At 56.5% G+C, this 23,105-nt stretch overlaps 7 protein-coding genes and 2 non-coding genes across 9 annotated transcripts; 3 read left to right on the forward strand and 6 right to left on the reverse strand.

Annotated features, from left to right (window-relative positions):
* Window positions 1–296: 296 nt before the first annotated feature.
* On the forward strand, window positions 297–2,539 carry SLS55_003703 (uncharacterized protein; the record flags this gene model as incomplete). The annotated part of the gene is made up of 5 exons (XM_066775174.1): window positions 297–1,010; window positions 1,070–1,537; window positions 1,583–2,023; window positions 2,163–2,478; window positions 2,535–2,539. 5 exons carry the CDS (start codon window positions 297–299, stop codon window positions 2,537–2,539), a joined length of 1,944 nt encoding a protein of 647 aa, XP_066635293.1.
* A 1,851-nt stretch (window positions 2,540–4,390) lies between these two features.
* RPL33B (60S ribosomal protein eL33) lies at window positions 4,391–5,878 on the reverse strand (the record flags this gene model as incomplete). The annotated part of the gene is made up of 5 exons (XM_066775175.1): window positions 4,391–4,496; window positions 4,558–4,678; window positions 4,814–4,881; window positions 5,636–5,645; window positions 5,854–5,878. 5 exons carry the CDS (start codon window positions 5,876–5,878, stop codon window positions 4,391–4,393), a joined length of 330 nt encoding a protein of 109 aa, XP_066635294.1.
* A 565-nt stretch (window positions 5,879–6,443) lies between these two features.
* Window positions 6,444–8,189, reverse strand: SER33 (D-3-phosphoglycerate dehydrogenase 2; the record flags this gene model as incomplete). Its single annotated transcript, XM_066775176.1, has 4 exons — window positions 6,444–6,554; window positions 6,607–7,203; window positions 7,257–7,659; window positions 7,870–8,189. 4 exons carry the CDS (start codon window positions 8,187–8,189, stop codon window positions 6,444–6,446), a joined length of 1,431 nt encoding a protein of 476 aa, XP_066635295.1.
* Window positions 8,190–9,219: 1,030 nt separating this feature from the next.
* Window positions 9,220–10,780, reverse strand: NAP1 (histone chaperone; the record flags this gene model as incomplete). The annotated part of the gene is made up of 4 exons (XM_066775177.1): window positions 9,220–9,270; window positions 9,330–9,646; window positions 9,695–10,453; window positions 10,663–10,780. The coding sequence occupies 4 exons, from the start codon at window positions 10,778–10,780 to the stop codon at window positions 9,220–9,222; spliced, it is 1,245 nt and encodes a 414-aa protein (XP_066635296.1).
* A 1,157-nt stretch (window positions 10,781–11,937) lies between these two features.
* On the reverse strand, window positions 11,938–13,534 carry SLS55_003707 (uncharacterized protein; the record flags this gene model as incomplete). Its single annotated transcript, XM_066775178.1, has 6 exons — window positions 11,938–12,380; window positions 12,425–12,540; window positions 12,603–12,792; window positions 12,861–12,932; window positions 13,001–13,338; window positions 13,401–13,534. The coding sequence occupies 6 exons, from the start codon at window positions 13,532–13,534 to the stop codon at window positions 11,938–11,940; spliced, it is 1,293 nt and encodes a 430-aa protein (XP_066635297.1).
* Window positions 13,535–15,831: 2,297 nt separating this feature from the next.
* SLS55_003708 lies at window positions 15,832–15,951 on the reverse strand. Its single transcript has one exon. It is a non-coding gene; the product is annotated as a tRNA-Gly (tRNA).
* A 1,310-nt stretch (window positions 15,952–17,261) lies between these two features.
* SLS55_003709 lies at window positions 17,262–17,342 on the forward strand. Its single transcript has one exon. It is a non-coding gene; the product is annotated as a tRNA-His (tRNA).
* A 1,858-nt stretch (window positions 17,343–19,200) lies between these two features.
* hob3 (BAR adaptor protein Hob3) lies at window positions 19,201–20,209 on the reverse strand (the record flags this gene model as incomplete). The annotated part of the gene is made up of 5 exons (XM_066775179.1): window positions 19,201–19,595; window positions 19,657–19,715; window positions 19,771–19,918; window positions 19,970–20,140; window positions 20,197–20,209. The coding sequence occupies 5 exons, from the start codon at window positions 20,207–20,209 to the stop codon at window positions 19,201–19,203; spliced, it is 786 nt and encodes a 261-aa protein (XP_066635298.1).
* An 818-nt stretch (window positions 20,210–21,027) lies between these two features.
* On the forward strand, window positions 21,028–21,790 carry MSW1 (Tryptophan--tRNA ligase, mitochondrial; the record flags this gene model as incomplete). Its single annotated transcript, XM_066775180.1, has 2 exons — window positions 21,028–21,060; window positions 21,116–21,790. 2 exons carry the CDS (start codon window positions 21,028–21,030, stop codon window positions 21,788–21,790), a joined length of 708 nt encoding a protein of 235 aa, XP_066635299.1.
* Between the last annotated feature and the right edge of the window lie 1,315 nt (window positions 21,791–23,105).

Genomic DNA, 23,105 nt, shown 5'->3' on the forward strand with positions numbered 1-23,105 from the left:
CGTTGCACCCCGGCCAGCGCGGGCAGCTGCAGCTGCAGCCGCAGCCCGCTCTCCAGGCAAGAGCTACGCAGTAGAGCCGCGACACCGCCACGGCCGCCCGCCGAATCCGTGCGTCCCCTGCTCGCATTCCAGGTTGCTCTGCTGCGTGTCGCCCGTCCCAAGCACCCTGGCTCGTCATGAGAGGGAGACGCGTTTGCTCATACTAAGCTTATCCGCGACGGCCATCTATCTCCACGGCACCTCCCCACGTCATCTGCCCAGTCTGTGCCCAGCTGCCACGACCTTGCCGCGCAAACATGGCCAGCTCCGCCGAGGTCCTGGAGTGTCCGTTCTGCGCCTACAAAGACCAGGACTCGTACGTGCTCATGCTGCACGTCGAGGAGCGCCACACAGACGACTCCCCGTTTGTGGTCAGGGAAGGTCCGGACGAACACCCTCACCATGGCTCCTCCTCCGCCAACGGCCTGAGAGAAGCACCTGCCGAACATGCCGCCGTCGAGGACGAGAGGTGGCTGCTCTGTCCTAATCCGGAGTGCGGCGAGCAGATTCCCATCGAGGACCTCAGCGAGCACCTTGACCTGCACTTCGCCGAGAGACTATTCGAATCGCAACAGGAAGCATCAGCGTCAGCAGACCATAGCACAACATCGTCACATTCATCGTCGTCCAAAAAGCCACCCAAGAAGCTTTCCAAGATGCGTCACGGCACCCCTCCCCTCTCCAGTGCCTCGGAGCATTCCTTCAGCGTCGCCCTTGACGACAGCTCCGACTCTTCGGCCTTTGCACCGGACGGAGAGGGCTGGCACAGCATTCACCATAACAGCAAGCATCATCGTCATCACCACCACCACCGCCAGAGCGGCTATGACGACGGCGACGTCAAGACCAGGCCCCGCTCGAATTCAGAAAAAACCACCCTCTCCCGCCGCATGATCGATGTCCTGAGTCCTTCCAGCTCAAAGAAGCTACACAAGAGCAAGGAGTCTGGTGCCCCCAGCGCCCGTCTAGGTGTAAGCGGTCCTCGTGTTCTGCTTTGCAGTTGATGTACAGCGCTGACTCCAGGCCGCAGAAATCTGAACTGGGCCCGTATGCCTACGAGGACCAGATGCCACGATGGCTCTACAAGCAGATTGAAGCCGGCCCCAGGGTTTCAGTCATGAATCGAATCGGACGTGATGGTCGGCTGATCAAGCACGAGGTCGTCGACAACGAGACTCCCGGTGTCTTGCCGGTCCTCGCGCAGCTGTGTGGTATCGACAGAAGCGTTGATCAAGCTTACATCTGCCACCCCAGCGCCATCCACATCTTCAAAAGACCGAAGGAGGGCGGATTCTGCGGCTACCGCAACATTCAGATGCTGGTCTCCTACATCCAGGGTGCCGGAGCTCAAGGCCACTCTCAATTTCCTCCCGGGACGCCAGGCATCCTCGTCTTGCAGGATCTGATTGAGCAAGCCTGGGATATGGGCATCAATGAAATTAGCCGCGTCCAGACTGGTGGCATCAAAGGCACGAGGAAATACATTGGCACACCAGAGGTATGTAAAGCGGCACGTTCAGAGCCATGTGCTGACGCTAGACAGGTTCAGGCACTACTCCGCAGTCTGCGGATCGACCATGGTCTTCAGATCTTCAGCGACCGTCCTGAAGCTGGTCAGGCTCACGAGCAGCTTCTGGACTACGTGGAGTCCTACTTCTTGGAAGGTACAACGCGAGAGCAACATGAGAAGCGTCCCAAGGTCGTCAAGACGCACCTCCCGCCCATCTACTTGCAGCAACCTGGTCACTCCATCACTATTGTCGGCTACGAGCGCCACAAGGATGGCAAGCGCACCCTGTTGGTGTTCGATCCGATGTTCCATACTTCTCCGGGAATGTTTAAGATCCTCGGGCGGCGCGACATCAGGACCCATCGGCCAGAGGTGCTTCAGGCGTATCGGAGGGGCGACCGGCAGCTCAAGAGACACAGAGACTACGAGTTGATCTCGCTTAAAGCACACCCGCCGCTCTTTCCGGTGTGGGATGTATGAGCTGCCCGTCTCACTCCTTCGCCCTCACCTCAGCCCCCACCACTTCAATATATATACCCTGCTCCGCCTCGGAAAAATCGGCTGAGAAGCACAAAGAGGAAATCTCCAAGCTAAATCTGTGCTCAAATCATAGGTGATCGAACAATACGATGACCATCCATACGTTTATGCTTTTTTCCTCGTCCAGTCGCTCGAATACGACGTCATTCCCGAGGATAAGTTCCCTATCGTGTTTCCATGGTGGTACTATGGCGGCCTTTTCTGTGTCGATGATGCACGGTTTGCTCAGAAGCCTTCTACAACTACCAACTACTACGAGCTTGATCGTTTCGATGTCAAAAGGGTCGACCATGACAGCGACACCGGCTTGTTGGGTGGCATGCCTCCACTCCAAGACAGAGATTACCTCAACTGGATGAGCCTCTTTGATACGATCAGGAAGTCTGCAGGTGGTTTTAACAAGGATGCAAGGGCCCGACTGGCAGCAGCACTGAGGGGTTCCCAGCTTGAAAGCGAAATTGATTCGCTCTCCGAGCAATCGCTTTCTGAGGATGTATACTTCGAGAAATCGGTTGAGCCAGCCGTGGCAGTCCATTACCCCTGTGGTGCGCCTCTCCGACCGGGATACCAACATTACGCTTTCAAGCGTTGCGGGCGTTCATGGTCTCATTCATTCTCGGGATCGTCGTCTCCCCAGTCAGCATTTACTCCAACATCGTCCATGTCATCAGAACTTCAACAACCGCCTCGACAGGGTCTCCAAACGGCGTGGCGACAGCGAGGGACTAGGTCCTCTGTTTTCTATTCATCGGACAATTCCCACCAGGGCAGCAGCGCTTCTGGGAACCTACTTCCTCATCATCTCAAACAGAGAGCCGTCGACGACATCTCACCTCGGACTTCGCTTCCAGAAGCTTTTGCCTTCAGCAATCCCTACAGCGCCAACTATCCCCACTCCTATCACCAAAGACGCGACTCAGGTGTTGAGATGCTCGAGCACGTCGAAAACTTCACAAGCCCTTTCTCAGCACTATCCGCGTGTCAAAATACGCCATCCTTTTCGTCAGGACACGAGATTCAAGTCCCCGTCCAGCCTTTGCGTTGCCCTCCCGTCTCTCTCCGCAACAATAGCAATGAAAACAGCAATAACAGTGGCAGCTACGCCAAAGGCCGCTTCAACGCCCCCACCTACTCCGTTGCCCACCCCCTCCGCCAACGATGGTCCACCAACGAGGTTCCTCCTCCATGCCCTACCGCTCCTCCGCGATCCCCCACCGCCCCTCGCGTCCTCGACCTCGGTTCAATCGACCTGGTATCGTTTCCAGCCTTCAGCCCTTCGACCGCGCAAGTCAGCGCTTCTTCAACCCGCTCACCTTCGTCATCGTCGTTGCCTTTCATCGGCGGCAGAAGCAACGCAGATGACAATGACAACAACAACAATAACAACTGGAGGGAGAGACCGCCGACGCCCGTCCACGAGCTGCGTGACTTTTTCTTCGAGCGCTCGGCAGAGGGCGTGAGCACGCCTGTTTTCTACGGCACCGGTGGGAACGATGTTTCCAAGGGATGGAGGGCGAAGATGGGCGCGGAGTGGTAAGAGAAATGGGTTTTGGGGTTGGATTGAGTGTGAGCGTCGAGTAGTGGGGGAAAATGACTGGTATGAAGGGATGATGATGATCTTGCGTGGTTTTGAGGAGGCGGTTTTGGTACTCTTTGAGGAGGATAGAAGAAGATGGGGCAGATGGAGCTTGGTCTCCTATTTCTTCTTATTGCGATACTGCCTTTTTCTGGGGCCCGATGAGTGGCTTGCCTTCTTACCGTACCATCCGCATTTCTGTCTACATGGGAACGTTGATCGGACAGGTAGAGGCCGTCGGAAAGAGGATTATTGGGGATAACATGCACTGGCAAGAAGCACCGGCTATGGGTGACACATTAGGTAGCTTTGGGGGTCAATCGAATAACAGCAGGAGGCCCTGGAGGCTTTTTCCAATGAAACTTTGATGACTTTTTCTCCTTCATCATCACGCAAGGTCGTCGCATGTGAGAAAAGGGTTGTTGTGGTGCTTTCGTCCGTGTGAAAAGAAATCCCGATTTTCCAATTTTTCGAAATTGCAACTGTTCTCATGTTCCACGTCTCCGAAGGGCGTCGGTCCCTCGGAGGAGAGAGAAATTGATGGAAAGAGAGTGGTGAGTAGTTGAACCCTACTGTTTTTGCTCTATAAAATTGGTGCCCCAAAATTTGAATTGCAGCACCTTCCTCTCTCTTTTTTTGTGTGACGAAACCAGACCCATCTCCATCACTTCATCCCCTCAAAGAGCAAACTTCGCAGGACGAAAAAAGGGCATCTCCCCCGATGTCTATATCGAGGAGGGGTAGAGCATGATGCGGACGGAGGCGCCGAAGGACTTGGGGGGGAGGTTGTTCCTGAACTGGGCGCGGACAACGCCGGAGTTGCCGTGGGGACTGATGACACGTTAGTCCTTTTCGATTTTCCGGATGAACTTGAAGGAACGTGACGACTTACCGGGTGACCTTGCCCCAGATGACGCGGATCTTGGAGCCGCGGACCTCCTTGTTGGTGCGGTAGACGAAGGCGACGCGCTTGCCGTTGTAGAAAGCGGCCTCCTGGGAGTCCTGGACGCCCTCTGCATTTCCAAGTCAGCGCTGTTGTTTCTGGAACCTCCGAGTTCATCCGGCTCTATCCCTTCATCCCCTCCTTTTTTCTCCGGCTTTCCCGGCTCACGCTTTCTCGAGGGGATCTGATTGGGGGTTCCTCTTACCGATCCTGATCAGGCTGGTGTTGGGGTTGAGGGTGTGCTTGCCACGCTGGTAGCTGACGTGGCGGCCCCTACAAGAAAAACTGTCTCAGCATGGTCGTTCATTCATGCGTTATTTGCGTATAACAGTGATGTAAACGATATGGGAAAAAGAAGGAATGTGAGGCGAGCCCAGAGCGGCGTCTTCGTGGACGAGGGAAGACAATAGCGGTAAAAATAGTCGAGGATAGGCAGGTAGTCATCGGTGTAGTTGTCTTGAGCGTAGGTGCGAGCGTGGTGGCCATGTCCGGTCGACGGTGGAGAATCCGAATGAGGCAGCCGTATGAGAATAGCTTCCCATTTCCGCGCTGCCGCTCGTCTACGGACGAAACACACTTTGCGGGAAAGACGAGAGGATGCCTCGCGGGGTTGAGGAAGAGGGGAGAGCACTAGACGTAGCGTAGGGATCTCGCCAAAGAAACGTAGAATCCACTCATCGCATCGTCATGCCGTCGCCAATCGTCCAGCAGGGCCCCTCCGTCAGCTCCAGTCCGGGGCAAAATCCAGGGCTTGTACGGAGGCCTGCCAGAATGGGCAGGCTCAGGACACACTCCATTGCGTGGGTGTGTGCCATAGCCCAAGGCGTCAGGCCTCCGGACTCTTTCCCGCCACCTTAGATGCCTGTCCGTCGTGGAATCGGCCTTCGTGATGCGTTCGGTCGATCGGCCGATCGGCCAGTGTGCGATGTTCGTGCGTTCAACTCGATCGGTTGGTCGTCATGGGCTCTTCCGGGGCTCGCCGGGCGTTGTGTGCGGTTGGGAAAACAACGGAAAGAGGCTCACTTACTTAACGTAGACTACAGAAAATCAAAAGTCAGCTCGGAGGTTCGAAGGAGGGCAATGCGATCTCTCGAGAGCCATTGCAGCATCCGTGAGCACGCTGCCGCAAGGTGAAAGTCGGCGAGGGCGTTTTCGCGTCGCCTCCCGAATTTTTGACGTGCGACAGCGACGGTGCTGAAGGAAACTCGAAATGGCGCAAGGGAAAAACGGAAAGGAAAGACATACGGCGGTTGCCGGACTCGGAAGGCATTTTGTCGGGTTGGAAAGGTGCCGATGGGGTTCGTTGTCGGAGGGGTTTGGTTGTCGTCGTCGTCGTCGCTTCGTCACATCGCGAGTGTGCGTTTCGGCGCCCCAAGTGTTTCTGGTGTGGGTTCCACGCTCGCTCCAAGCTCCGAGTCACGTGCGCTCTAGCCGAACTTGGCCCGTGGTGACCCTCAGCGCCTCAGCAAACCATACCCCTCAGGAATTCTTTCAGTCACAGCAATACGGATTGTGAAACATTAACTTCATTGAGACTATGCGCGTGAATGGTGTTGATATCAACAAAACGAACGACCCCTACTAGAATCCAACCTAGGCCGATCTCGATCCAACCCTTTTTCATTCTTCCCCCTCACATCGGTGTCTTTTTCTTTACCTACCCGGGCTTTATTCGAATTTTTTTTTTTTGCTTTGTTGAACGCCTCCCATGCAAAAACATGATTCCGTTTTTTTTGTTCTACCCCAAACGGAAGAACGCCATGTTGAATGCTCGACCCTAATACGCACTGCGCTCTGCTGCCAGAGGAACGGTGCCATAGGAAGAATACTTACATTTAATAGAGAACACGAGTCCTGATGTTGGACTGCAGGTCCTCGAGCTCCTGGTACAGAGCCTTGATCTCTGCTTCGTTGACATCAGAGATATCGGCAAGCAGGTAGGCAACCTGATTTCGAGGTTAGTCAAAGGCTTGATGGCAAAACTCGAATGACGCTTACCTCGCCCTTGGCGTCGACAGTCTGCTTGTCGATGTTGTGGTCACCAAGGATATCGTTCACGCGACGCAACACACCGGGAATGTTCTTGTGGATGAAGCAGGCGCGAACGTGGTTGGGCTCGTCGGTGGTGAGCGAGCGCAGGGCAAGCTCGGGCATGTTGACCGACTGGAGAGTGTTGCCCTCATTGACGTATTTGGTCAACGCGCTGGCAACCTCGATACCAATGGCGCTTTGAGCCTCCTCGGTGGAGCCACCAATGTGGGGAGTGAGGATGATGTTCTTCAGCTTGCTAAGATCCTCCGCCCAGGGGTTCAGGTCAGCGTTGAAGTAGGGACCGTTTCCGGCAGGCTCGTTGGGGTAAACATCGAGCGCCGCACCGGCAATGTGGCCGCTGCGCATGGCGTCCACCAGAGCGGGGATGTCTACAACGCTGCCACGGCTGGCGTTGAGGAGGTAGCTGCCGCTGCGCATCTTCGCAAGCTGCTCGGCACCAATCATGTTCTTGGTCTCAGCAGACTCGGGGACGTGGAGGGTGACGAAGTCGGCGCCGGCAAGGAGCTCATCCAAGCTGTTCATTTGGCGAGCAGTGCTCATAGCCTATAATTAAGGTTATTCGGCCGAGTTCGTTTGGTCCCGGATGAGTCACTCACCATCAGGTTCATCACATCGTAGTAGATGACCGTCATACCCATGGCCTCAGCCATAACCGACAGCTGGCTACCAATGTGACCGTAACCAATGATACCAAGCGTCTTTCCTCTGATCTCCCAGCAGCCCGCAGATACCTTGTTCCAGACACCGTTGTGGAGCTCATTGGAGCGGTCGCCGAGCTGCCTGGCGAGGGCAATGATCTCGGAGATGATCAACTCGGCGACACTGCGCGAGTTGGAGAAGGGGGAGTTGAAGACGGCAATGCCATTGTTGGCGGCGTACTCGAGGTCGACCTGGTTGGTGCCAATGCAGAAGCAGCCGATGACAATGAGGTTCTTGGCCTCCTTGAGCACCCTCTCGTTAAGCTTGGTCTTGGAGCGAATGCCAATGACGTGCACGTCCCTGCGATGTGTCAGACCCATTGCAAGTCTCCTGATGTTCCCACAGTTCTCCGCAGTCGCGGCCCGTCACGAGCATTGCGCGAAAAATGTCTTGTGTCCGATGCCGGCAGTCAGACGACCGGGCAGCGGCGCTGCTGGCTCGAGGCTCTTCTACCGCAATGCATTGCAGCGGGCGCGCTTGAACCTGGCGGCGCAGAGGAGTGCAGCTTACCGGATCTTCTCAATGAGCTGATCCTCGGGCAGCGAGCTCTTGACGAACTCGACCTGGTAGCCCTGGCCCTGGAGGATGTCCCGTCCGGTCTGGTTGACGTTCTCGAGCAGGAGAACCTTGATGTCCTGGGTGGCGAAGGGCTTGAGGTGCTTCGTGCGGGCGGCGGAGGCCTGATGTCTCGCTTCGGCGCCGTAGCTGGACGGCGGGGAGTGGAAGGCAGCAGAGGGGCTGGTGGAGAGGTTGAGGGTGTTGTGGACGGCGCTGGCGAGGGCGTCGCCGTGGGCGGGAGAGCGGCCGGCAATATCAACAGCAGGCGTCATGGTGGCAGTGGGCGTGGGCGTGGTGAAAGAGAGGTGCGGGTGGAGAGAGACAATTAAAGAAAGAGCACTGCTGCGGCGGTTGACTCAAATCGCGGGGCGCGTCATCCGACTCCGGGCGCTCAAAAAAGTTCTCCGCTGAGTCCGCACCCGTTCCCGTGCCCCTCGCTGCATGATTCGCGTGGCCCGCCGCCGGTGTCCGGCCTGCGCCCCATCGCCGACCACTCGGCATAATCGGCGCCATTGCGCTGCCGCTTCCTGCCACGCCGACGCTGACATGTTATTTTCTCCGGTGGTTGGGGCTGTTCCATGCTAGCAGCAAGCAGGCGTGCGCCTAGACGTTGGTGTGCGCTGCTGCTGACCGAAGCCGGCCCTCCCACGACTGGTCCCGCCGGATGACACCATTGCCGCCGGGAAACCCTGCTCGTCGCTCTCTTCAATCGTCTGCTAGTGCGAGGGCATAATGCATTAAAATTCAGTAGACCAATGGAAGCCCGCATCTGGTGAGGAAGGGACGACGACTTTCCGTTGTCTCTAACAAGCTACGACGACTTTTTCTGTGCTGTGAAGAAACCTCTACGCTCCGCCCGAGAGATTAGATGAACCTGCCTGCCGCCTCCGCTGCCGCCGTCTGCAAGCAAGCATCAACATGAATAAGGGAAACTACAACAAAAGACACCCTTGCCGCAAAGCGCCCGGTCCTCCTGAATTGTGCAGAGCAATCTCGACCTACTATCTAGCCGAAAATGAATCGCCGAAGCACGAAGGGGAAAAACTGCAATCCGAATAGCCTACAAGCCTCCATGATGCCCCGAGCTGTACCAAGGAAGGTATGGGGATGATCGTGGTGCTGCATGAAATGTCTGTTGCCAGGGAATGAACCAAATGGGGTGGGAGGATCGTGAGGGGGGAAATGCCGTCTACATCCGATGCCGTTAATGCAGCTCGCAAGGAGCCATAGAGGGACAAGAGAAGATGGCCTAGGCGGCGCGATGTTCTAGGCTACTGTCGAGCTACGGCGAGCGCCCAGCCTCTAGCTCTGCTTGCACTCGGCCGCCTCCTGCTTCGGCTTCGAGCCATCACCCTGCAAAGAAAGTTAGAATGTTCTTGGCTGGCACTGGCTTCGGGGCAAGCATGACGTACCTCCTCGTCTGACTCATCATCCTCGTCCCTGTCGTCACTGAGGTCGTCCTCCTCCTCGTCGTCCTCGTCCTCGAACTCGCCCTCGTCGTAGTCGTCGATCTGCTCGAACTGGAGAGCCTCGCCGGTAAACCAGTCGATGGCGCGGGGAATGAGCTTCTCCTTGATGTCCTCGCCAAGCTGGTAGTCAAGCTCGAGGCGCTCCTCGATGTCGGAGGAGATGTCGTCATCCTCGTCGCTGGGGGCCTTGGGCGGGGAGAAGAAGTTGAAGAACGACTCAGTGGGGACGGTCTTCTTGACCACGCGGGTCTGCTTGGTGTCTAGTCAAGTGTTAGCCGAGCTAGGGTCTCAGCAGCAGTGCGCCTTACTCTTGTTCCTCTGCTTCTTGCTCTCAACACGGACAGTCAGGTCCTTGCCGGGGAGCCAGTCGATCTTGTCACCCTCGGCGTGGTCGTAGATGAAGTCACCCTCGTAGCCGTTCTCTTCCTGGTAGTAGTAGGTCTTGGTGATGGTCTTGTTGCTGAAGAACTCGTTCTCAGCGAACTCAAAGATCAGGCGGAAACCGGGCTTGTCGAGGTACTCCATGCGGATATCGGTCAGGGACTTCAGAGCAGGCTCGTCGCGGTCGGTGATCATCTCAGCGAGAGAGACCTGGTTCTTCATAGCGGACAACCAGAACTCGGGGATACCCTTGACAGGCTCGGCGGGCTCGGCGGGCTTCTCCTCCTCGGCGGGCTTCTCAGCCTCCTCGTCCTCCTCATCGTGGATCTCGCCGGCCTGGACCTCCTCTTCACTGGGCTCCTCCTGGCCATTGACGATCTTGGCACGCTTCTGGTACAGCGGAGTGAACTTGGCGAAGTACTTCTTCTCCAGCTGCAGGACTTCTTCTTGGAACTCGGCCTCGAGCTTGGAGTGCTCCTTCTGGACGCCCTTCAGGCCGGCGACACGCTTGCGGACATCGGTGGGAAGGGACTCAATGTAGCCGGACGAACGGCCGACAAGCGAGCCAAGCTTGCCCTGGATCATGGACACGAGCTGGGGGTTCTGGGCGAAGATGGACGCGGCCGTGGCGCGGTCGAAATCCTCTGGCGGGGTATTAGCCTCGGCGCTGGAAATGTTGCGGGTGGCTGGCGCGGGCAGTGTTTTGGACAACGCTGCGGGCGGCTGCAAGGTCGTCGGCGGGCCATGCGTGCGTCGAGACAAGTGGCATTCCGGGGCTCGTCGCATAGGCGCCAGGCAACGGCAACGGCAAACGGCGGCGTTGCGGCAGCTCGACGTGCCCGCGCAGGCCCGCGACGGCGTTTTTTGCAGCGGAGACGTGTGGGGATTTGCTCACCTTCCTTGATGCTCGCGACGCCAGGCTGCTGGGCGCGCGAAGAGATGGGGGCGGCGTTGGCCGGGGTGTTCTGCGGCGTACTGAGAAGCGGATCGTAGTTAGCGGCAAGAGTCGCCATGGCTGAGGTGTTGAAAGGAGCAGTGAGACGTACGGCGCGATGGCCTGGTCGGCGCGCTTATTGCGGATGGGCTCAGACATTATGCGTGTGGAATTTGCTGAGCGCGGGAAGAGGGTGGGAGGGAGGGAGGGGAGCGGTTGAGAGTTTGTTGGACGTTGGGTGTTCCGTTGTGGACTTGGGGCAAGACGCCTGCAGTTTTTGCCGCCGCTAAGCTAAGAGAGCCCGCGAACAATGCGCGTCCGTCGGCGCACTCACCTGCCTCCAAGCCACGCTGCCCCCGGGTCGACCGGCCGGGTCAGTGAGCGAGCATCCCTACGCCTCCGCGGCTGACTCACAGTCCGCCCGGGTGGGTTTCTGCGCGCGCCAGGCCAACGGCCTTTCCAGCGTCGCGCCGCGTCTATCGTGGCACTGCATGAAACACATCACCGCGCGCGCAATTGGACGCCCGCCCTCACCGATTCTACCTGTCTACGGGTATCGCTCCATGCACGCTCAACAAGAATGATGACGCCCGGCTCCCAAACAAAAAGACGCCGCCCACCCGCGGCCCGTCCGCCAGAGCCGCGCACATAACGCCGTTGCCGTTGCCGATGCCTCCGGCCAGAGACGGGTAAACAAAAAACAAAAACGCAGCGCAAGCAACAAAAGCCGTCGCTCCTGCGCTCGTCCCCGCCCGCACTGCTACTCGATGTATCTCAGCCTGCTGGTCGCGTAGGCGGCCCCTGCCGCAGAAAGAGCCCCGATAAACAAACACACGGCGATTGCATTCGGTCCGTCTGTAGGATGTGTCTCGGCCGGATGGGCCTCCTTGGCCAATTCTGGACTCTTGCCTGGCTCGAGCAGCGAAAAGACGGCCCAGCTATAGCCTCCGTTGTCAGCTATCGATAACCGCCCGCAGCAACGCTTGGGCGCCCCTACCTGATGAAGGTGCCGACGAACTGCGGCAGCGTGGTGTAGAGGTTCAGGATGCCGAGATAGACGCCGGATAACTCGCCACTCTCGTTCCGCGCTTCTCCATGCGCCCCTGTGGACCCCATCTCGATGGCACTGTTCGACAGGCGCCTGTACCCGTGGCCGTTGGCTGATGCGGACGATCCTAGCCGGTTGATCTCTGCTCCGGCTGTCAGACGCCCGCAGAAAATCTCCATGTGCACAAGTCACTCACCAACGCCCATGAAAGTAAATGGAGCCCAGCACGTAATCGCCCACGGAACGCCGCAGATCGCGACGATCGTGGTCGCATAGCGAAAAGAGTCCGCGAACGGCGCCAGCAGCATGGAACAGGTAAACACGAGGTGGGACAGCATCCACGCCGTCAGGAGCGATGGTTTGTTCTTCTCGACCTTCTCCACCACCGACGCCAACCCGGCCGGAGGGCGCGGCGTGAAGTCTGGCTTCTCGTCGTCCGGCTTCTTTACCACCCACGGCAATACGATGGAGCCGACAAAGGTGATGATGGAGAAGACGATCAACGACAGGCTCCCCACCCGGCCGATCTGGCCAAGTGTGTCCTCGGATGAGCGGGCGTCCACCGGCGCGTCGTAGCGAATCCAGAGCTCGCCGACCCAGGTGGTGCTGTAGAAAAGGAAGGGGAACCAACCTGCAACTGTTAGCTGGGCTTTGGAACAGAGAGCTGCCACGCACCGATCCACGCCCAGAACTGGACCCAGCAGATGGCTGCAATGCGGGGTGGGAGATTGGTAGCCGTCTTCAGTATCTGAGTGAATATATCTATTGCGCCCATGCCGTCGGGCTCCTTGCTGTTTTACATTGGCCCGGTTAGTGTGTACGTGCGCATAGCTATAATAGCGGCATGGCTTACCCATCGTCCGCGAGGACCCTTTCTTGCACAGCCCACGAGGTGATGCCGACGCACAAGCACAGCACTACTGCAGCCACTACTGTGAGCTGTTTGAACTGCGTGTCGCCAATCAGAGTGCCGAAGATGCTTCCGAGGTCAATGGCCCCAGCGGCGTAGCCCACCAGGGAGCCGACGGCGACCATACGACTAGCTGATGCGGTGATAAAAATAAGCCCGCATGATCTCACGCTTGCGCGGCCACCAATCAACATTACTCACCCCAGGCTGATCCGATCTGCTGCTTTGGGATAGGCAGCGTGTCTACAACCAGACTCCTACTCGACGCTTGCACTGCGACACGCCAACCATGTTAACACGACGGGAAGCAGCCTCGGCCCGGAGACGGCAAGACGACGTACCAGCATTGATGGCGAAGTCGATGACATAGATGCACGCCACGGCCAGCGCAACCGTCGCGCTCTTCCTCGTCTCGCCCTCGGCAACGAAGCGCGAGACGATCTCGGTGGCCCAGCCCATGGCCAGCAGCGCGAGGGACACGACAATGGCACCGCCCACCATAAAGGGTCTTCTCCTTCCCCACCTTGACCTGCTCCTGTCCGCAATTATCCCGACTATCGGCTGCATTACGAGACCGGAAAGGGGACCGGCGATCCACACGAGCGAGACGGTGCTTTTGGCCAGGCCGAGTGCGAGGAGGTAGGGGGTGCAGTAGGTCATCTCAATGCCCCAGGTAAACCTGCGACGGGCGGCGGTTAGGCTGGTGCTTGGACGGGCTTCATTCAGGGCGCCGGGGCTTACTGGATGCCGATGAGCGAGGCTGTGAGGTAGGCCATGCGGGCGGACTCGGAGGAGCCCTTGATGCCGGGCGTGCCTGCCTTGGTGGGCGCGGCGGGCGGCAGAGGGCCGGCAGGCGGGATTGCTCCTGTAGGCATTGGTGCGAGGGCGCTTGGGGGGCTACGGTTGGAGAGCAGGCACGGGCATGTGCAGTCAAAGGTGTCGCGTGTGGGCGGCCGGCGCGTGGGGATTGCTCTCAAAGAACGGGCGGAAACGGCGCTGGGCGTGGAGCTTCACGTTCACGAGCTGGGCGAGGCCAGGGACTTTGCGAGATTTGATTGCGGCTGTGGTTCGCAGCGTATATCTGGCTTGAAGTAGGTTGCGCAGTGCTTGGCTGAGGCCAACGTCAGTCAAGTCGTAAGCGGAGCGACCAGGGGCTTGTCTGGCCTGTCCGGCCTGTCCGGGGCCTCCGTCGTATCCTCCCGCCAGCCAGCGACCCGCCTTATCCGCCGTCTCAGCTCATTCCGCTGCAGCAGTAACAAATGCCAAGTCCATCGCGGACAGGAACAGGCGCGGAGCTGGGAGTTGGTTTGCTGTGGCACTGCTCCGTCGCTTGGCCGCGCTAGGCTGCTGCCAGGGTCCTCGACCGCCGCCCCGCATGGAGAAGGACGGCTCCACTGCTCATCGCCTCGCTCCCTTCCGCCGATTTGCGCTGCATCCGCTTCCGAACTCAATCCCTCTGTCTCACGCAGCCTGTCGTTTCGCGACTGCGCTTACTCTGCACGCCTCTGATTCAGTCTGAGCATCGTTCAAAAGACCCCGACCCTAAGCTCTGCATTCCCGGTCGTCCCGAGTTCGTGTGGACAAAGCTCCGGCTTTCGGATTGGTCCAAGCTCGTCTGCCTTCTTGGATCCTGTTCCTTCTGGTAGCTTCGCTTCCGGCACCCTCCCCGAAGTCTGTTGGTTGAGACAGTGATGCTGTTCCGTGCAACGTTGGCCCTGGTCTGACATAGCACGTAGTGATATTGCCGTGCACAAGTGCTCCCTGGCATGGCACTGTCTAGGTCGTCGAGCGGGGGCATTTATACTGCCTTGATCTGAACGAAGAGCTGAGTCCCATCTCTGACTCAATATCTAGTCTGGCATGCACTTCGTCCAATCATCGGTCTACAACACCATGTGTATCTTGATAGAGGACGCTTGGGCAGTAGCAAAATCAATGGACTGACTTCTTAAGTATATGACCAGTTCGTGCTGGAACCACAAAGAGCTCAAAGAGAGGATCAAGTTGGCGGAGTCGGTAGCAATGTGTTTGCTTTTTAATCAGTATTATATGATCATGGTTCTACAACACATTCATTTGATTGATGTCCATCAACAAGTTCACTGCTCGTTCGGTGCCCACAAAGCTCCCAAGTTCATCGTGCGAACCGACATCATATATCAAGGCTACACTCCACGAAGTTGTCTCTAAAAGCCAACACCATATTGTCACTGGTTTCGTCCAATCAGTAGCATTGTTTTCTCAACGATATGCGTCGCCCTCTTTCGCTCCCTCCACCAACCGGGCTTCGGCAATGCAAGCTTGAATGACGACAACACATTGCCAAGGCGTCCGGCATGTGCCCGACGTTCCCGCAGTCTGAAACGGCCTCATGCCGTCCCAGACCCTACTCGGGTAACCTTCCCCGAGCTCTTATGTCCCTTGGCCACCGCTGGCCCCAACCCTTTTCCGGAGAAGATTGTGAAGAAAAAAAACTTGAAAGAATGACAAAGTCGGTTCCAGACGCGTTCCATGTGCTTCTTCTCCACGCCAGACTCCACTTTGCTGACGGGACCCATTAATTTCCGCACGCCGGCGCGGCCGCCCCGGTGGAGCAGAGGCGAACCAGGGCCCGACTGACCGGTCGGCTCTGATTTTTGTTGTCGTGCGGGTTACGAATAATACGGCCGGCCGACAAGCGTGGCACATGGTAACAGATTTTTTTTTTTTCTTTTGCCCCCTCGCTTATTGCATGGTGTAGAGGCTCTTCATGACAGAAGCCATTGCGTACATTAATGGTCACTTCAATGAGAATCCGCCGTGCGGCTGGGAAGCAGGTCTGGCGTTGTGCAGGAGAACCCTGGTTCTGACTGCTAGGACCTGCCACCTGCAACGATGGATTTTGCTTGAAAATCACGATAAGCGCGCTACGCGTCCGCTTCGACGTCTCTGAAGCATCAGCAAAACAAACGGAGCCATGTCAAATGGATATCAGGTTACAATCTGCCGTCTACCTTGCAATCTCTCAACCATATCTCGCACTGTTGGTGAGCAAAAAGGATTATCAATGTCCCCATGGCAACGGCCACCACCGATGTTTGCTTCCACACAACTTCCCCAACAACTCCAGTTGACATGCAAGCCGATCCCAACCATTCCAGATGGCAAAACAGATGCCCAAAAGACAAAACAATGCGTCGGCCGGGAATCGAACCCGGGGCTCATCGAGATTACACGATCGGAGCACCTGAGCAGGCTCAGATGGTATCCAACCACGTGGCAACGATGAATTTTACCACTAAACCACCAACGCCGTCGTAGGTAATGTAGTACCTTCATGAAAAGAGGTTTGAACTTTGTGTATTATATACTCTAAAATGTTTATCAGAAAAATCAAGGATATCCGACGACGTCTTAGGTTGGTGTAGCCCTCGAAGAAGGCAGTTACTTCCTTTTTGTCATACGCCGGCAACCCGCAGGTGGTTGACCAGGCCGGAGGCCGGAATATTCGGACCACCGACGGTCCTCAGGCAGCCAGCCAGAGGCCCGCAGGCGGCCCGGGCGCGAAGGGGAGAAAACCCTTCACACGAAGGCGATCCGCAGGCTTCCTCTCCTTATAGATTCGTCTGTCAATTAGCTGCGAATACACTTCCTTCTGCCATTCGATTCCCTGTCTGCCGACGTGCCTCACACCTCGCCTTTTAATTCCACAGACTTTGGTTGCTTAGTGAACCCCCGCTGCCCCCCAGGGTGGAAGTACAGAGTGTTGCGGAGGCGCGGGGAAGTTTCAAGATACCAGTTCGCCTACTCCAAAGGAAAAGTGAATATCACGACTAATGTAGCAGCATTGAGTAGGTGGCAAAAACAGAAAAGAGAACGCAATGTCCAGCAACTCCGCACGGTATCCATGCTACACTGGTCAGAAAATCAAAGAAAAACCGATGCTGGCCACAGGTTTTCCGCCCATCCCGTACGCACCACTTTGCATGGTTCGAGGACTCCATTTGAACCTGCTCTCAGGCGCCCTAGATATGCGTGCCTACCCCGATGAAGTTTTGCTGCACATTGGAAGAGCCTGTTCATATTGGCTAGGGATAGTACTCTGTATCAGCAGAGGTACCTAGCACGTTCAGGACTTAGCTATATGTTTACTCGGTTGTTGGAAGTGGTCTTGAGTGCTCTAGTACCGTATTCCATGGCTGGGTCCCTGCAATGTTGTGTTGGGGTTTGCAGGCCGGATCACCCCCGCTCAGCGTCGCCATCCACCACATCAAAGTCGGCGGAAGCAGAATCATGTGAAAGATCATATGTCCTAGACTCCGTAGAATGTGTGCATCAAGTTTGGACCGCTTGCACGGCTAATCAACCCGCCAATCCCGCGTTGAAATCTGACACAGGGGCCAACTATTTTCGACCACCATACGCAAAAACGAGCACATATCGCTCTCCCAGTGCCTTACTCCTATTCTAAAGATGCTGAAAACGATTCTGCGGCTTTGATATCTCGGAAAAGGTAGGGTAATATCGAAAATAACGTTCTTGTCGACCTTTTACACCACGGCCTCAATAATTTATTTGCCATATATTTTAACCAAAATAATCCCATCTCAACAACCTCAACACGGTGGTGTGGTGTAATGGTATCACGCCTCGTTGTGGAAACGCAACGCCGATGTAATCTGGGTTCGATTCCCAGCACCGCCAGACGTCTAGTCTGGGTCTCTCAGAGGCCCTTCACACATTCTTTTTTGCGTTTCACATGCCCTTCCATGCTGCCGCAACGCCTTTGGATTCCTTGGTCAAACAAGCAACCTTTTGCCAACTGGCCGACCCGGATAGGGGCTTGTGAGGGTTGCAGTGAAAGATTATAGGTGGAGATGATGTGCCAACATTTTTTTTGGCTAATAGACATATGTGAGAGTGGCTAAAACTCTCTCCGACAGGGTTGTGAACCTTAACTTGTCGTTGCGACTAACTGGTAGGGCGATGTGGGGCCGAGGCTGCCCGACACTTATCGAGAACCTTAGTACCTCATTGCGACTCGATTTTATTCTGAGACCAGCAGAAATCTGTCATCTTCCGCAGTCGGATGGATATCTAAAGCATCCCCAACGGCTGTTTTGTGCGATTTTTTTTTTTTTTTTTGTGAGTTTCAAACCGCATGCCATCGAAGTTTGGTCCGGCAGAGGCCGCGAAGACCAACGACAAAGGTTTCTCGGGGGAGACGATGGAAATACAATATACCTAAGCTCAAACCGAGAAGCCCAAAGAGTCTCCTTTATCTATGGAGAGAATGCCGGCTTCCCGGTTTCTTCTACGGTACTTGAAGATGCCGGGGATGGACTGCATAATGTAAGCCTCGAACGTAAAGGTGTTACCTGTTTCAACTCATCACTTCCCTAGTCTTAGAGCTGTTGCAAAGATATGCAAGGTTTACAGCGGTCGAGACAGTGCGAAGTTGGGCAGAACCGAAAAAAAAAGAGTGCCACTGTGGAAAGCCGGCAGACATCAAACCTGTCTTTCGGTGACCGTATTCTACGAATGCAGGAATAAAGTAGACGTCGGGGCTGCAGTAGTCTCTTAATAGCCAGCGAAGCAACGAATTCATTGCATGTTGCAGCATTCACATCGCTGCGGATATCTCGTGTTATTTTTTCCCCCAAAGCCATGCGTGAATGAAATCATATTGTTTTGACTATGCCTGATCCGGTACCTTTCCTACAGAGAAAATGCGACAATTTTCACTGAGATATAGAAACCCACGGTACGTACCTCCCAAAGAACCCTCACTCTGATACAATAGATTGCGCGGTCACTACCACGATCATTCGCAACCTCGGTTCTGAGATGCAAGACCAGACCCTCACCAACCAAGTTTTCCTTCGGAGTCCTTAAGGCACTCACGGAAAGCCGCGATCTAGAACCAGTTTTATTGGAATCGACCCATCATTGCTCCCCCACAAAAATTAACGAAAGGGAAAAAACCCCTCTGGCGAACTACAATAGTTCAACTTTCACTCCGCCGATCCCGAGTGGTGAAACTATGTCATCTCGATCGCTTCATTCATGCTCCATATAATTCAAGCCACCCTTCTCGGAGTCGGCGGTTTTACGAAATTGTCTGGAAGAGCCTACAAACGTACACTCACCTGGTTCCTGTTAATCCGTGAGCAGGTGGCACAGGCAAAACTCTCCAAAGACTGGCAGGCTTCTTCAACGGTATCTTGGCACATCAGACTTCAAATAATGAGACAACAAACACGACTTTGACAAGTCATGATGACGCGGGAAACAATTCATATCCAGGCCGAAGCCTGTCAGGGGGGTGGTTTACAGGATGCTCTAAGCCTATGCTCAACAGTGACAGAAATACAACGCCAGAAAACCGTGGAAGAACCCTCTCGCATCGGTATAAATGCGGAGAAGAAAAAGGAAGAAACGAGACCTCCCCAAATGCGTGTGACGGCATTTCTTTCAGCCTGGGAAAACAAAGCAAGCCAACAAAACACCACAGTTCTTTTTTATTCCAGCCCGGACGCTGGATTTCAAGATGCCACCAAGATTAGACCGTTCCGGCAATGCTCAACTCCCGAATCTCCTGCAGCACCTCTTCGACGCGGGCGTCCAGCTGGCCGCTGGCGTATTGGTCGCGCACGTCGGCGTCGAGATACTGCTGCACCTGGGCCATGCGCGAGTAGGCCTCGGCGCAGAAGCGCAGCTGGATCTTGACGAGGGCCTCGAACGAGGGGTCGAGGTAGGGGACGCGCAGGTCGATGAGCTGGGGAATCTCGTTGGTCAGCTGCTCGTTGAGCTGGTCGTAGGCGGCCTTGGCCAGTTGCTCGTCCTTCTCGGCGCGCGGCAGCTTCGTGGGGTCCTTGTCGGGCTTGTCTGTCAGCTTGCGCACTTTGGCGCGCATCGCGTCGTAGTCGGTCTGCTTGTGGCCGCGCTTCTTGATACCTGTGGTTTGTGTGTTAGCTTGGGCTGCGCCGGGCATGGACCGAGGGCTCGGTTGACGCACATTCGTTGATCTCGGGGAAGTAGGCGCAGAAGCGCGAAATGGGCTCGAGGACGGTGGTTCTGCGACGGCGTCAGCGGGGGCCGGGGTCAGACACGAATCTCGGGGCATGCGCACCGGTACGGCCCATCCAGCGCCTTGATGGTCTCGGCGTCGAGGTCGGCGACGGCATCCTTGTAGCTTCTACTCACACCGTCTCTCGCGCCAGCGTCGCCGTAGAAGGCGTCAATCGTCTCGGCAATGCGCATTTGCGAGGCGGTCATGGCTGCATCACATCAGCTCGACTGTTGCAGCTGTTGGCTGGCGGACGACCAACCTCGTAGAGAGTCAAGATAGCCCTTCGCCTCTTTTTGCAGCTTGTTCGCGGCGGACTCCATGGTGCGGTAGCGGCGCAGTTCGGTTTCGAAGTCGCGATCGTTTGTGCGTTCGACATGGCCAGTCTTCATCATGACCTGGGTCGTCGCCCGGTTGACGCCCTTTTTGAAGCCTGAAAGCGAGTCAGCTCGATGTCCGGGCGGCGGTCTTTCGGCGATGCTCCCGTACCGGACCACGACATGCTGGCGGCCTGGAGGGACTTTGGGGGTGGTGTTGGGCGGAGGCGGGTTCGCGATTGAGGGGCTGAAGTGGGCGCTTAAGTGGAAGTTTCGGAAGCGCGCGGAGCGGAACGGGCGTCGTAGTAGAGGATACGGGGACGGCGAGGGCGAGGGAGGCGAAGCGGCGGAAGGACGCGCAACCGTGATGTGGGCTTGGGTGGTGATGTGGCTGAGTGGGAGGAGCGAGCATGCTTGTGCTGCGCAACTTGGGCTGCCGGCGGCCGTCTTGGCATGACGCTTGCACGCCGATCCTCCAAAGCTCCGCCGGCGCGCGCCCGAGGCCTGCTGCATCAAACACACCACACCACCGCCTCATGTCCTGCCCCCTTGCGCCGCGTCGCTTGCGCTGCCTCGGCAAGGCGCAGACAAAGGCGCTGCTGCACCGTTCTCTGTCGTCTCACGCCCCGCCCTCGCGGCCGGGCGTCATCTTCTCGGGAATCCAGCCCACCGGCATCCCGCACCTAGGCAACTACTTGGGCGCGCTGCAGCAATGGGTCAAGCTGCAGAATGAAGCCGCCCCAAGCACCACCTTGATTTTCTCCGTCGTCGACCTGCATGCCATCACTCTCCGCCAGGATCCGAGGCAACTGCGACAATGGCGCAAAGAAATGCTTGCGAGCCTGTTGGCCGTTGGCCTTGACCCAAAGCGCTCCGTCATCTTCAACCAGTCTGCTGTACGCGCGCGTCACCATGCTGGCACCTGAACTGGGTCGTTGATTCAACACCTCTGTAGGTCTCAGCCCATTCGGAGTTGATGTGGATTCTCAGCTGCCAGGCCTCGATGGGCTACCTGTCACGCATGACGCAGTGGAAGGTACCACTACTGTCCCCCTCTAGCACTTCCAGCACCACCCCCTAATACTCCCCAGAGCAAATCCACCGGCGAAAAGGAACCCAAGCTGGGCCTCTTCTCCTACCCCGTCCTCCAAGCCGCCGACATCCTCGTCCACCGCGCCACTCACGTCCCTGTCGGCGAAGACCAAGCCCAACACCTCGAGTTCGCGCGCGAGTGCGCCGGCTCCTTCAACCACGCCGTCGCTGGCGGCCGCACCGTGCTCGTCCCGCCCGACACCATCCTCTCGCCCGCGCGCCGCGTCATGAGCTTGACCCAACCGACCAAGAAGATGTCCAAGAGCGACGCCAACCCGAAGAGCAGGATCCTGATTACAGACGATAGGGAAGCGATCGCGAAGAAGCTGAAGGCGGCCGTGACGGACAGTGTAGAGGGCGTGTCGTACGAGCCTGAGGCCCGGCCGGGCGTGTCGAACTTGGTCGAGGCTATGTTTCATCTCCGGGCGGGAGAGGACGGCGCACCGGCCGACTGTGACGAGTTGGCGAGGGAGTGTGAGGGCATGACTATGAGGGCGCTGAAGGAATGTGCGACGGACGTGGTTGATGCGCGGTTGGCGCCCATCCGTGAGAGGTATCATGAGCTCATGCAGGATGATGCCGCGCTGGACGAGGTCAAAGAGGAGGGGGCAAGGAAGGCAAGGGAGAGCGCCGAGAGGACGATGAGGATGGTGAGGGATGCTGTGGGCTTCTGATGCGCCGAAGTATACCATGGAGCTTGTGTGATGTTGTAGCAGAATCCTGACAGTGCTCTTCTTCGCACCTGAGTTGCTCTGCTTTCTGCACGAAGGTGGTTGCAATTTGTAAAACTTGTAAACGATGGACTACAACGTGCATGCCCACCCTGCTTACACTGCAAGGCTATAGACCATCATACAATCATTCTGCCGCCTTCCTTTCCTCGTTTTGCTCGTCGACTGATTCGTTGTCCAATCGTCCCTGCATGGGATTTATTTAGGGGGTCTTTTCCAGTCCCTGTTTATGCTTGTATGGCGCCAGGGTGGCCATATTGGGTCTCTGAGCTTGACTGTCTTTTTGATGTACACATTATCGGGAAGTGTGTCCTTCACTCTTTCATCTTCGGCCTTCTCCGCGTCTAGAAGCAACTTTTCTTGTTCCCAATCATGGTTACAGATCGAATGGGCGAGATAGATGGTCTCTGTTGTTGGTCACCTCATCAGCACGTTGTCATGCCTCTTCTTAAACGTGACTCCCCCGTTCCGAGAGAGGCTTGGCCTTTTTTTTTTTTTTTTTGGAAGGAGGAGGAGGAGCGGTAAACATACTCTCGAGGTCCCTGGGCAGGCAGTTGTCGTGGAAGCACTTGTAGCAATGCCTTCTTATGATTTCATGCTTATGGCAATAGCACCTTACCGCGCTCACGGCGCACCGGATTTTTCTTTGGCATTGAAGAATGCAGGGTCTCTAGAATGCAAAGAAAAAGACAAAGTCAGCCTGGTGTGCCGTGGGCGGGCAAAGAAGGGGGGTGGTAGACTTACAGCGCACCAGGGAAAGCTGTGCGGGGTGAAGTAGGCGGCGGCGGAGGAGACCACGGCGGCCGCGGCGATGATGTTGAAGAACTTCATTTTGATATGGGGGTGATGAGGAACGGGAAAAAGTTGGCTTGGATGTGACCTTTATACCTGGCCCAATGGGCTATGGTAGCTTGTACCTTGGTCGACCAGACGTTGGCGGGGATGAACCAGGGAAAAGGACTTGTGTTGCTTCGAGAATTTTTCCGTCCCTCCAGCAGGTCGTCACATCGGCCTTCCTTGGAAAATAGAAGGTCGTACCGGGGGTCGCTGTTCACGTAGGGTTTAGTGCGGCTTGTTTGTTTATGCAAACCGAGGGAGTCGTAAAGTAGGGGTCTTCGGTTCCAGAGGTCGCATGTTGGGGAGCGAGTCACCAATTTTGCCATAGGGAGTGGTATATACAGGATTGATGACGACACTTTTGGGATTTCGTGACAGATGGTTCCAGAAAAGAACAAAATCCTCCAGCTCTTTCCCCCGA

This window comes from Diplodia seriata (genome assembly GCF_021436955.1).
Source record: "Diplodia seriata strain FDS-637 chromosome Unknown scaffold_3, whole genome shotgun sequence".
In the NCBI taxonomy this organism is placed as follows: Eukaryota; Fungi; Ascomycota; class Dothideomycetes; order Botryosphaeriales; family Botryosphaeriaceae; genus Diplodia; species Diplodia seriata.